The 14859-nt window shown below is 32.0% G+C and overlaps 1 protein-coding gene across 2 annotated transcripts; it reads left to right on the forward strand.

Moving 5' to 3' along the window:
• Positions 1-11065: 11065 nt before the first annotated feature.
• LOC124839617 (CBL-interacting protein kinase 2-like) lies at positions 11066-14859 on the forward strand. 2 transcript variants are annotated; one of them, XM_088109827.1, is made up of 3 exons: positions 11085-11222; positions 12692-12737; positions 12847-14859. In XM_088109827.1, exon 3 carries the CDS (start codon positions 13277-13279, stop codon positions 14663-14665), a length of 1389 nt encoding a protein of 462 aa, XP_087965953.1. In that variant the 5' UTR covers positions 11085-11222; positions 12692-12737; positions 12847-13276; the 3' UTR covers positions 14666-14859. The 2 variants fall into 2 exon arrangements, with proteins under 2 accessions (XP_047171459.2, XP_087965953.1); XM_047315503.2 differs by lacking the exon at positions 12692-12737 and having other exon boundaries at positions 11066-11222.

Here is a 14859-nt window from a genome sequence, read left to right on the forward strand (position 1 = left end):
ATTAAATGAACTGACTCTTGAGAGCTCAAACCGAACGCCTCAAAGACCATGCCAAGTGTTAAGACTATAGGCTGAAACCAATGAATACAAACACTTCAAAGAATAATACTTAGAAGAATTCACATAATTAAATTGTAGGCTTATAAATACTTAACTTATTTGAATTTAACCTCAAGAAAACCGGATGTCAGTCAATGACCGAGCACGGTAGAGAGAAAACTCTATTGAAGTTGGACGAACGCTATTGAAGTTGGACGAACGCTATTGAAGTTGGACGAACGCTATTTTCATCAAGATAAATTATAAAAGAAACGAGTACGAGCGCTTGGTGTAAGACCAGGCACTACTCAGTACGAGCGCTTGGTGTAAGACCGAGCACTACTGAGTATGAGCGCTTGCTGTAAGACCGAGCACTACTCAGTGCGAGCGCTTGGTGTAAGACCGAGCACTACTAAACTTATATTAGAAGGTTTGATAAATATAATAAGATACCATTTGGAGTAGTGTTTAAGAACAAACGAAAATATACAAATACATATATATATATATATATATATATACACACACACACACACTTAAGTTTATAACTGAATACCAAGAAACAACTATGCTTGGCCGAACGCTCATGCATAGTATTACGAAACAAAGACGCTCGTCCTCAACTAGGATTCTTCCCAAATGAAAGAATCCAATTCCAACCAAGTTTATTAGAAAAACCGAACGGTAGAGGACCGTTCAGTTACGAACGTACACTATCATAGAGGAATTTCATATTCAGAAATCATTTATCTCAATCCAATTTCTCAACATTTATTTTCATACTTCATATATTCATATCATAGTCAATTTTCATACTTCATACAATCCATATCATAGAAATTTCATACATCAGAACATAGCACAATCATATTTCATTTCCAATCATCAAATCAACGAACGTTCATGCAGCACAACAACATACAAATTAAATTAGATAAGCTTCCCTTACCTCTGAGCGTGAACGAACGTTCCTAGAGACAGAATATGGTTTGCCTGACTACAATTCCTTCTACCCTCAACGTTCAACAATTCTTCAAACTAAACCAACAACAGACCAAAATGGTTCAGAACGAGACTATGAACTCATGCAACCAGAACTTGGTTTGCATGTGTCAGAGAACGAACGACTAAAGGAGAAGAAGAACTTACCAGTTCAGAACTCGAAACCGATCGGTTCAAACTGAAGCTCTTGACAACTGAAGTGCTTCTACGGTGCCTGAACGAGATCGGAGAAGAGAAAGGGTGAGATTTCTTAGAAAGAAGGGAGAGTTTTTAGAGAGATGGAGGAGAAAATGGATCAGAGATTTGGAGAAGAAGGTTGCATGTAGAGGAAGTGGCGTGAGTTTTGAAAAAAACTAAGTTTTGCTACCACGTCAAGGACGAACGACCTCTCCTCTGCTCACACCTATCTCCCACTATCTGATTTCAGAATCCTCTTTGCTTGACACCTGACGTCCGTTCAAAGGGATTTTGGGTGCGTTTTAAATGGTTCTAACACACACAATAGTTTTATAGTTGCAATTGTTCGGCCATTAAATATTTATCCAACCACCACAAACGTGTAAGTAAACTATAGCGTTCAACATGCAAATCCTAATCTAAATGTCAAGTGTTAATTTTGATTAATCAAAATCCTTGTAATAGTGGTTGTTATTGTTATAACTAATTCAAGTACTTGTGTTTTTTGTAATTAGATTTTTGTAAATAGACTATATAAATGTATGTTTTTTCTATAAAATAGTTGACATATACAATAAAGTAAGATTTATGTAAATTGCATATCTCAACTTCCTTCTTTTCCTTCTTAGCTAACTAGAGGAATAAGATTTGGGACCTTATTATACAGGTGTGATGGCTTTCACTAGAGGAGAAAATTTCCTATCTAATATGCCGATTCTAGTGGGAAAAATTATGATCATCGGGTGATAAGAATGGAGACCATTCTTGGTTATAAAGAAGTATTTGATATATAGGCACTACAAAGAAGACAAATGCAACAACCAATTGAAAGGACTTCAAGGAACATTGTCTTGTACATCAGTGTGGATCTTGTTAACTTTGAAAACATTTCTAAAGCTCATACAACAAATGAAGCTAGGGATATTATGCAAACGACAATACGAGTTATTATCCATGCTTGATCAAGAATTTGTGGCAAACTACTTCAACAAGTTGCACTTGCTAGCGAACTCCATGAGAGCATGTGGAGAAATGGTGACAAAACATAATATTGTAGAGAAAGTCTTGCAAAATAGCCAAAAGGAATTATTGAATAGCTTATTATAATGGATATGACTAAGATAGATGGTCCAAAACTAAATAAACGAATATCTCATCTAGATGGAATAAGGTTTTCTTTAAAATGTAATTTTGTTTCATTGCTACAACTTGAAGAACTCCAAAAGGACAAGTGTATTCAAGTCCAATACGTTGTTGTATCCCTACACGTATTTTTCTTTCCAACCATATAATTGCTAATACACTTATAGTAATTCCTAGTATCAAAATAAAAATAAGCATAAATACCCAAAGAATTTCATATATCTCTTTAAAAAATTACAATAAAAAAATGTATATCTTACATTTCGGTTAAATCAATTATCATTTCAAGGATCAAATTTTCCCATAATAATATTTATGCTACCTAGTATTGTGATAATAACGGCCAATTTCATTCCTTTAACTAATTAAGGAAGAATTTACAAATTTATAAAACTAGGCGAATGAATTTTTCATCTCCAAGGAAAATCATTTTGATCCCACTATTAGAAAAATCCCTAATTGAGCTTCAATTCTTATATAAAGTTCTTGTTTTGGCAATTCAAAACCCAAAGATGATTTTTTACTAATAAATCGATACTGAAACTCATTCCATTATGACTCTTTTTCTCTATCAATACAACAGATTTTTAAATATTAGTTGAATGATTTTTATGGATTCCATCATTTCATTAATTCAAACTAAATAACAAGCTAATGAATCTCCTTCTTTTAACCATTTAACTTTCCAATGAAATTATTTGCAACATTCATAATTATCCACTTTAGGTAGATCCCATTGTATTTTGAAAACCTGAATGATCGGTCCTTATAAACCCTAGTTAATAACTTCTTTTACATAAAAAACATTGACACCCTTAACCTATTCTAAAAAAATAGGATTTCGCATAATATGTTTTTTATATTTAGCCATACTTGTTAAAAAATAATTGTAGAAGTGAAAACGTTTATCTATCTAACCATAAGGTAGGTCAATCGCTACCCCTCTAATATGAAAAAAAAATTATGCATCATTCTCGTACCTAACTTTAAATAGATCATATATGAATTCTTTTTCTATGAAAATATAGAAAAAAGGTGTTTGTGAACCAATATCTGCCATAAAAGGTCCTAGCCATAATAGATGAGAAGGTATTAGGCTTAACTCCAACATTATTACTCTAATATAGTTGACTCTCCTAGGTACTTAAATATTTACCAACTATTCTGATCCACATACATTTATTGATTTTGTGAGTTAAATAGTCGAACCTGTTGCATAAACCAAATATTGTATAATTGTTCGATTTTTCTCTTTTTTTTCATTCCTATGTGTAAATAACCCAATATCAGTTCACAATCAATAATATACTCACCATTTAGAGTAACAATAAGTGTAAGAACACCATGCATTGATTGGTGTTAAGGCACCATATTGACTATCATGAAGTTCTTTTTTTAGTTGAGATATTAGTTGGTTTTTGCTTGATTTATTTACTATTTTATGAATTGCTTAAAAGAAATTCATCAAAATTCAATATCTAATAAATAAAATAATTGAAAATTACTTTTCAATTTAAAGAATTTGTGATTGTCAAATATTAAACTAATTGATTAGTTTTTCTACCGTATTCCATTTTTCTTTGCCAAATAAGACCATAATCTTTGTAATTTTTCCAAAATTTAACGTAAACTTGTTTGGGATGAATAATATTTTGGGTGCAATTCAAATGTGAAGTAAGTCTTCGTATTTTATTGATAAATTTGAATATTTGAAATTCCACCAATCTCGAATTTTTGTCCTTTCCTTTGTTGTGAAATAACATGTATAAATGACTTTTTTGCCATAAAAAAATAAATGTTTTTTCTTCTCCTCAAAATTTATAGATATTTTTATTCATAAATAATTATATGACACTAGTTTTAAATTTTTTGATATAAATTCAAAATGTAATTTTTTTATAATTGAAATCAATCTAATTTAAATAGATATAGTATAAAGGAGACTAGTTTAATACATTGAAAAAAATTGTAAATAAAAAAAAGATAATTTTGTTAAAGTTTTTTTTAATGTATACATCATTGAATTAAAATCACCATCGTACCAAAATGTGTGATGGTATTCTTCGTAATAGAATTCATTGAAGACAATAGAGGAATGATATTGCATTAGAATAAATAAGCTACTCAAATATTGAAGAAATTTAGTATGGAGGAAAATAACTTTGTAACTACTCCAACAAAATGAAGTTCAAGATTGATGAATGTAGTGATGAGAAAGAGAATGTGGACAACACTTTATATAAACAGATGGTAGGCTCCCTAAGATATCCTTGCAACAATACACCCGATATCTCATTTGTTGTTGGATTGATTAGCACAAGCATGAATGCTCCAAGAAAGACACATTTCCTTGCTACAAAAATGTTGCTAAGATACATTAAAAGAACTGAGTCATGGAATTTTGTTTCCTAAACACAATCATATACAAGGTGATTTACTAGGCTACTTAGATTTTGATTGGTGTGGAGATTGCTTAGATAGAAAAAGCACCAACAGATACATTTCAAATTTTTGGGAGCACCAATTTCCTTGTGCTCAAAGAAGTAATTAATTATAGCTTTATTTAGTTGTGAGGCTGAGTACATTACTAGTGCATATGCAACATGCCAAGTTGTTTGGCTGGACTCAATTATAAAGGAAATAACAGTTCGAATTGAGAGACCAATTAAGTTATTCATGGACAACAAATAAGTCATTAACCTAGCCAATAATCTTGTATCTCATGGCAAGAGTAAGCATATAGAAGCTAGATTCTATTTCTTATATGAGCAAGTGAATAATGGAAAGCTAAAACTACTACATTGTTCTATTGAAGTACAAGTGACAGATATACTTAATAAGTCATTAAAAAGAGATAGATTTAAAAAGTTAAAAGTTGGTTGGATATGGTTGATTCATGTACTTGAATTAGAGGAAAGTGTTGTAACTAATTCAAATAATTATATTCCTAATGTGTATATAATTAGGTATTTTTAATTACTTCAACTTTTTTCTTTGCCTTATCTGTTGACATTTATGTAGGAAAATACAAAAACAAAAAATAATGCAATAATGTTATCATTAATAAAAGCGAAAATTAATATTTCAAAACAATCATGATAGTGATCCCCCATTGGATAATGGTAATACATTTAAAAGAATGAATAAAAGTTTAAATAGATTTTTTTAAAACTTAAACACTCAATATAAAGACTAATAAACAAGTTCTAATGGATTTTAATAATCTTCTCATGATCTATATATGGTGAAATGTCATTACAACCACGATAAAAACCATCCTAGCATTAGTAAATTCCATCATCATATCTTCTTCTCATGCATAATCTTTAGCTTGTACTTTTAATATCTATGACATTTTAATACTCGTGCATTTGTAATTTATATGAATTAATCTTCATGATGATTATTAATTATTCCAATGATTTAAAGAATGATGAGTGATTGTTGACAATTTAATATTGTAATCCTTATTTTTATTGTCTTCCTTCACAAACATATGCTTTTGTTAACATTTATTATATTTATTTAGGCTTAATTGGTCGTTTGGTACCCATTTTCGGATAGTGTGATTACCACTTTTAAAAAAGTTTTAATTTCGTCCCCAAACAGTTTAATGTGCATCAATCAAGTCATCCTCGTTAGTTTTTCATATACAGTTTTAACTGATTGATGATGTGGCAAAGCAAAAGATCTACATGTAATAATTTATAAATGCATAATGCAAATTAGATTGTTGAGGTGTGGTTCTAAAGATGAATTTTAAAGTTCAAGGTTTGCCTTAATTTTTCTTTGCGCATTGTGTTCTTCTATATTGATTGTTTTCTTTTGTGTCTTGTGTGATTCATCCAGGGGATCTGGTGGAGTACCAATGTGTTATTATGGTGGAGTACCAATCTGTCATTACGATGGAGTTCCAATTTGTCATTGTAGTCTGATAATAAAAAGTTAGAAAATTTATACAAAATCTTATAAATAAATAAATTTCATTGCCATTACTTTTGTACACAAGAGAAAATATTGTACAAATAAATACATTATAGCATTTAAATTTTCATAATGGATGAATTTGGCCATCACAGATCCGGTGTAAATTTCTTACTTTTACCAATCGTCACCCTGTAATTCACACGATTCAACTCCAACAGCCTTTCCAAGGCCTAGTCCCCACTCTGTCATCACCACTAGTATCTGTCGTTGGAGTCGCGCATCCCAAACCCTCACTGCTAAATTACCAGCTGCGTTTTCTTCGGAAAAAACCAACACCACTTGATTAGGGAAGAGTCCATGCTCTCTGGGAACTGAATCCCAATTTCTCTTGTCCTCTTTGTTGTTGAATCTCTAATTTCCTTTTTGGTCAATCCCTAATTTACCACTCTATCAATTTTGTTTTTTCTTTTCTTGAGCACTCCTAATTTCCATGTCACATTTCCCTCCATTTTACATGTTAGAAAAAAAAATGTCATCACATCACATAATTCCCAAGTCAACATACACAATAAGTCAATGTTATCGATTTAAACGTGAATAAAAAATGACTTGATTAATCCATAATAAATTGTTTGAGAATGAAATTGAAACTTTTTTAAAAGTGGGTATCAAGTAGACACATTGCCCTGAAAGTGGATACCAAATGACCAATTCAGCAATTTATTTCTAGATTTCAAAATAATCATAATCATAAATACATTTATAAGTTGCTTAAAAAATTAAGATAATACTTTTATTTTAAAACATATTTAATTTCTCACACACAAATTGTTGGTTTAAAGGAACTCAATGGTTAATGTTTGCATTTAGTGAGTAACATCTCATTTGAATTGTTTGGATACAAGTCATAAGGCATGATTATTTTAATTTCAAATAGGAGTCATAGCAGCTATGCTTATAATTTAGCTTCATACTCTATTTCATGCTAAACCCCTACAACCATTTTTTTAGAAACAATTGAGTATATATAAACTTCATCATGAGCAACTTCTCTAGCTTCAACCATAACTTAAAAGCATATTCTTCTTTTGCTATCTTAAAAGAACTTCATCTAAGAGAGATAAAATGATTAGAGAATAAGTCTTCTCTTAAGTTCTCAACAATGACATCATCTAAATGTGAAATCCTAGTAGATAAAGGTGTCAGAGCGGCTGTAGCGGAAGTATTAGTGTGGAACAACAAACCAAGAGGGGGGTGAATTGGTTCTTAATAAAAACGTGTGCCTTTAAAATTTCTTCTCAATTAAACTTACTTAGCAATTAATAATAACAATTAAATAGAGTATGGTTAAGAGAAATTTGCACAGATGATTTTATCCTGGTTCGGATCTTACCAATCCTACGTCCAGTCGCTTATCTCAAAACAAGATAAACAATTTACTAATCACAACAATTACAAACTACAATCACAAAGATACAATTTGTATAAGTTTAGTAAACACCTCTCTTGATGCCACAAGAGACGAACTTACACCTCCTTTGAATCTTCACAAAGGATGAAACACTTCCTCTGAATACTTCACAAAGGATGACTTCCTCTTCCGAACACTTCCTTAGACACACTAAGGATGAACCAGTTATTCCTCTGTCACCGTAGCAGCACTTCACCAGCTCCACAGACAAGAGTTTCCTTAGCCGAACAATAGCTCACAATTCTCAAGAGTTTTAGAGTTATAGAGCACAAGGGAAGAGTTCTATATCTAACAAATGAAGCCTTCCATTCTACTTATAGGCTTCCTTTCACTAAAAGACAAACTTAACGACTAGTTTCTCCAACAGCCATAAACGACTAGTTTGTCCAACGACTATAAACGACTAGTTTGTCTAACGGCCATAAACGACTAGTTTCTCCAACGTCCGTGTTGAGTGCGGTACTCTTATCGTTAAGCGTCACTATTCACGTGAATAGTGTTACTATTCATATGAATAGTGTTACTATTCATATGAATAGTGTTACTATTCATATGAATAGTGTTACAGTGTTTTCCTACAATGATTTTACAAAACACATTTTCTACTCTTTAAGCTAAGTCCTATTAAATATAGACTTATTGCAAAAGCTTTATAATACAATACAAGTCTTCATTCTTCATGAATCTTGATTGTTCTTGACTTGATTTGGGCATCATCAAAACTTTATCTTCATCATTTTGCAAACAGAAGGCATCTAAACTCCTTATTTCTTCAACAAAGTATGCATTTTGATGTGTCACGCATATTAGAACTAGTTTTTCATGTAAATTTCTTATAGAGCTATTAAAATGGGTCACATTCCGCAAGTCAACCCGGCCTACCACGGATTTGAGCCGGGTTGGGTTAGAAAAAATTGTATTTTTTTATGTGAGTTAGATTTCAACCCGGCTCGTTTAAACCCGGCTCATGCGGGTTGAACCCGCGGTAGGCCGAGTTGGCCACCAATCCACCTACCTAATTTTATTTTATTAAATTTAATTTTAATTTTATAAAAAAATATTTATTATTTTGTTTTTGCTTGAAAAATTATTTAAGTTTCTTATTTTCAAAATTAATTAAACACCCATGTTGAGAGTGAAATTTGTTTAGATTTGTATTATAGAAAATTTGTAATTCTTTTTATTTTAAAAAAATTGTAATTAAGTGAGCCAGTGAGCCAATCCGTTTACCCACCAACCCGTGGTGGGTCGAGCCGAGTTCGAATTTTTCTGGCTCGCTAATAAATGAGCTGGGTTGGGTTGGTTCACTAAGTGACCAACCCGTAGTGGACCGTCGGGTGGCCCGTTTTGACAGCTCTAATTTCTTAGTATTAATCATGATAGGCATCTTATTGAAGATTTTCTTCATGAAAAAAGAAACATACAAAAGAGATTGATCTTGCTTAAAGACTACCTATCTATGAATGTGAAAAGATCATATTAAAATGTTAACACTAGTTTGTTAGGAAATCCAATACATAAATTCATACAATACATGAAGAATATTAGATAGTTTGGTGGATGAAGTACAATAAAGAAATATGAAAGACACATTGTAATAAGAAAGAATGATATATTCTATAAATAATTTCTTGATAAAAGCATATAATAACAAAATATAATGTTTACAAGGAGTTTACATAACACACACTTAAATAGGAAAGAAAAAATTATAATGAATAATTAATACAAACTATACAAGTATGTATCAATCCAACTCATTGTTCAATTGGATAGATTTGACTGTATCTACAACTACAACTAACTATATAACAAAATAATAGAAAATCAAACTAAATCATCTAAAAGTTATGAGTAGACACTTTGAGCATATGCATTTCATCAAATGATGCACGCTAGTGTTACAAAAGACAAATGACCCTCATCGGACACTATCATTAATCAGTCTCAATACATGAAGAAAAGATAAGATATAAATTAATATCTAAGTTTCACATAATAGATGATATTCAAGATTTTAAAGTTATTGCTATTGTTAACTTTAGTAGGGAGACTTTTCATGATAATGAAAGTAATTAAATTAGTATTAACTTTGTGCTTGGAGCTGAAGTTTTGATAGTTATGCTTTACAAAATATACAAATAGATTTGGTTAGAGTAATATTTATGTTGAATGTGATTCATAGAAAGTTATCAAAGCTTTCATTGGAAGTACATTTGCACTTACATGCGACATGGAAAAAATGTATAGCACTTTGTTCTTCTATTACTTTTTATTCTTAACATATTTTTCAAGAGAGAAACTTCTATGTTGATAAATTACTTCCGTACTAGACTTAACTTTGTTTGGTAGTATAATATTCTTACCTTATTTTGATTTGTTTAGGAATATGTGTGGTTCCTTCCTTTTAAGTTTGTTTAATTTCTTCGTGAGTTTTGACTTATTCCCTTCATAACTTTACGTTATTTTTTTTCTTTTGATGTGCTCCACATAATAAGGGAAACTTGAGGTGTGAAGATTGTTAAGATGATTTAATTAAATAATTATGCTTTTCACGTCAATATTTTAAAAGAGTATATAAGTCCTATTTTTTTTTTCTTAAAACACGTGAATAAAATGAAATATATATTTCATTAAATCATATAGAATGCTATTCTTGGTAAACATGTGAAATAATGTCTTCGAGCATTATCAATGTTAATTTTTATTTTGAATGATTGGTTTATAATAAATTTAACAAATGATTAGTTAGATAAATTTATATAATTTAACTTTTTTTAATGATTTTGCTCAACCTACTCGTGCTAAAATTGTTTTTGTGTACTTAAACTTATATTATTATTATTTTTAACTAAAAACTCTCCATATAAAAGATTCAATAAGAGTGAAAGATAAATATCATCAAATACACAATACAGTACAGGCCATACTTAGCAATTTACTATATGTAAGTATTCTAAACAGAGTTGTCACGATAAAAACAGTCAAAACAACATTAAAGATAAAATTATAAAAAAAAAATATGTAAATAAAAAAGTAAGTATAAAAATGTTTCAGTTTTATAGGTTGTCTTCATTAATGTAAACGTACATAAATAAAAAATTAATAGAAATAGAGAAAAAAAAATATTTTTCTTATTTCAAAGTATAACCTCTTTCAAAAGATTTTTGTGTTAAAATAATATCTTCCTTATTTTTCGGTTATGTTTTAATTTTTAAAATTTAAACTCGTAATAAAAGGTAACAAATTAAAATTAACGAATTCAAAGGTAACAACAAATCAGGTCAAGTGAGTTTATATAAGAAGCTGCGCCCACGGAATTCAACATTTGCCAAAAACCTTAAAACGACAGCAAATTTTGTGTTTCTCTTCTTTCCCATCTCTTGGTAATTGTTCAGTTCTCTGTTTCACTCCGATTGCAGAGCCACCTGCAGAAAAACGATAATTCTCAAACCCCTCACAGGTAACACCCTTCTCAGTTCTTTTCTTTTTCTTCTGCATCATTTTGAAATAAATAAATACGTGCTCTTTTCTTCTGCATGAAAGCTTCAAGCTTTTTACATGCTAGCCTTCGGGTTTGAGATCATTTCCATTTTTAACGACATTTTTTTTATTAGTTCTCACTGTTTTGTTCAACATCTTGCAAAGTCAAAAGCTTTTTCACTCTCTCGTTGTACCCCAATCAGTATTCCTATCCGGGCTGATATACAGAGTGTGTTGTTTTCATTTATTTTTCATTTGTTGGTTGGGGTGACGCCTCTGGTGGATCGTTTACTTGTTATCACTGATTTTTCTCTTATTCGTTTGAAGCAATTTTGTTGTTTTAGTATATTTCTTGTGTAGAGACTGTTTTTTCTGTGTTTTGTGTTTTAGTGTGGGATGGTGCAGAGGGTGTTTTATTTTTTATTTTTTGCTGATGGTTTGCTTGTTATTCTGATTCACAATTTCTTAGTTTCTTCCTTGTAAAACCTTTTTTTTTGGTACTTTGTCTCTTCATCGATTAAATTGCTGCATATGGTGGAGGTTTTTGCCAATCGTAAAGCATGGATAATAATTGTGCTTGTTTGGTTTCAAGTTCATCTAAAATCATGTTGAAATGCCATATAATATATTTTTCGGTAATTGTTCACATAAAAGAAATTGATTTTGAATCTAGAACTAATTTTGAGTTGAAACACTCCAAATAGTTTTTGTGCTGTATCGATTTTTTAAATTGAATCTACTTCTTAATTTTTTGTGTTGAAATAACTACAAATGTTTTTCCCTTCAAAATATGATGCCACAAAGACCATTGACAAGTGAAACAAACAAGGAATTAGGTAGACATAATGGAAGAATTATGAAAGTTAGGTCATGATCTGATAGGAAGTAGAAACAAATGCATATGAAAGCTTCTAGTGCCTAATTTCACCATCTGAAATTTCCTACCCTTCTGAGTTTCACCTAATTCTCACGTTTTAAGAAAATCCCATGGATATGTGAATGCTATTTTACTTGTTTGCCTAGCTTGCTTTGGTATGAAATCACTGTTGATCACATTTAAAATATGGTCTCAGGTTAGAATAGTCATTGTTCAAGTGTCAAGCCCATGAGTGTGTTGGTATTGGCAAATGTGTTTACTTATTTAACCAGCTAAATGATTATTTGATTAAATTTCGACGAAGCATACTCACCTCTTAGATGGATCTAATAGTTTTTAATTTGGAATCATATAGGCATGTACTTCTGTCATTGTTAAAACGCGTTTTCTTTGTATGTTTTGAATCACTTATTCCTAATATCTATAGAACAAACTAGTTAACTAGAATCAATTGGCTGATTTGTCCTCCAGGAGTTAAGTCCTGTAAATCTTATGATTAAAAGTCACATGTTGCTGTTTTGTTAGGGAATTTGATTTTCGCTCATTTTCTTAGTTTGTTTTTATGCATCCAGATTGTTAAAACACTAGCATCAGAGAGAAGTCATAAATACTGAAAAGGTTGAAGTTTACGTGTCACAAGAGATTTAAATAATTATTTTCTAAATTTATTTAGCTGGATTGGATGTTTAAGGTTGCCTACTAAATTTTCTGCCTTCTTTTTTTTCAGATGCGCCTTCCTTAAATGTTTTGCTTTTGGGTGGTTGAAAGCTAAGCGGGTGCTCCTTTAAGGAGTTCGTCTTCGGTATTATCTAGTGTCCTTTACCAAAACCAGGGAATGCTGAAAGATGTGGTTGAAAGTTAAGAGTTCCCTCTCTAGTGTTAATGAAGTTGTAGCACCATGTGTGCTAGACTTATTAATCCTTGATGAGATTGGATATATAGACCACTGTGAATATCTGTTTTATGCGCATTTGCCTGAGGAAGCTGGAAATCTGAGCAATTGTGTGAAATCAAAACGTGATGTTTGTGAAGATGGCTGAGCTTTGAGCATCATTGGAATAGTTTACTACTTTCTGATAACGTAAGCACCTGGACTCAGTATATAAATAATACTATCGAAAGTAGCATTAGTCTTATACAAAAAAGAGCTGCAGAAAATGGAACAGAAGGGAGGTGTGCTTCTGCAAAAATATGAACTTGGTAGGTTATTAGGCCAAGGGACCTTCGCAAAGGTCTACCATGGTAGGAATCTGATAACTGGCATGAGTGTGGCCATTAAGGCAATTGATAAGGAAAAAATTTTGAAAGTTGGATTGGTTGATCAGATTAAGCGTGAAGTTGCAGTGATGAGATTAATCAGACATCGACATGTGGTTGAGCTTTATGAGGTAATGGCCACCAAAACCAAAATTTTCTTTGTCATGGAGCATGCAAAAGGTGGTGAGCTGTTCAACAAGGTACTCAAAGGAAGGCTGAAGGTGGATGCTGCTAGGAAATATTTTCAGCAACTGATTAGCGCTGTTGACTACTGCCATAGCAGGGGTGTGTGTCATCGAGACTTAAAGCCTGAAAATATACTTTTGGATGAAAATGATAATTTGATGGTTTCAGACTTTGGGTTGAGTGCCCTTACTGAATCCAAACGCCAAGATGGGTTGCTCCATACTATATGTGGTACCCCTGCGTATGTTGCTCCAGAAGTGATAAACAGAAAGGGTTACGATGGGATGAAAGCAGATATATGGTCATGTGGGGTAATCTTGTTTGTTCTGTTGGCTGGTTATCTTCCATTCCATGATTCAAATCTGATGGAGATGTACAGGAAAATCAGTAAAGGGGTATTCAAATTTCCTAAATGGTTTGCACCAGATGTTCGCCGGTTATTATCCAGAATATTGGATCCAAACCCAAAGGCCAGGATATCAATTGCCAGAATTATGAAATGTTCTTGGTTTAAAGTGGGGTTGGAGAATCCTGCTATGACTGCTGCAACCGAAAACCAAGAACCAGCTGCAGCTCCAGCTCCCGTGAATGCTGATGGAATACTTGAAGCGTGCGAGAATGACGGTCCACCTATTGCAGAGTCAAAGCATGAACTGACCAAGCCTTGTAACTTGAATGCTTTTGCTATTATCTCCTTCTCAACTGGTTTTGATTTATCTGGTATGTTTGAGGATAGTGTTCCAATGAAAGAGATGCGGTTCATGTCAAATAAGCCTGCTTCGAGTATAATCTCTAAGTTGGAAGAAATTTGTAAGAGGCTTTGCTTGAAAGTAAGGAAGAAAGATGGAGGCTTGTTGAAGTTGGAGGGTTGGAAGGAAGGCAGAAAAGGGAGTATAGGTGTTGATGCTGAGATTTTTGAGATTACGCCACAGCTCCACATGGTGGAACTTCGAAAGTCCAATGGTGATACCATGGAGTATCAGAAGCTTTTTACACAGGATATCAGACCAGCACTTGAAGACATTGTTTGGACATGGCAAGGAGAACAACCACAGCAAGAGCAACAGCATCATGAAGTAGTTCTGGAAGAGCACCAACCTTAGTTTCCTCATCAACATTTCATCCTTTGCTTGTTCATTCTCTCTGCTTCTTTTGTTATTTTTCACAGAATAACATGCCTAGCTAGTTCAGTCTTATTTGATGGATACTTGAATAATTGTCTACACAAATTGCCAAGTTCACCAATTTGGGTGTGCTTTTTTCCATCTTAATAAGATTTTTTTTACTAATTTCCCTA

Source organism: Vigna umbellata, chromosome 3, assembly GCF_029865625.1.
Source record: "Vigna umbellata cultivar VRB3 chromosome 3, Vumbellata_1.0, whole genome shotgun sequence".
Taxonomy (NCBI): domain Eukaryota; kingdom Viridiplantae; phylum Streptophyta; class Magnoliopsida; order Fabales; family Fabaceae; genus Vigna; species Vigna umbellata.

Bases quoted from the DNA above. Each gene is read 5' to 3' on its own strand.
- LOC124839617 (XM_047315503.2), top strand. From the start codon at position 13,277: ATGGAACAGAAGGGAGGTGTGCTTCTGCAAAAATATGAACTTGGTAGG.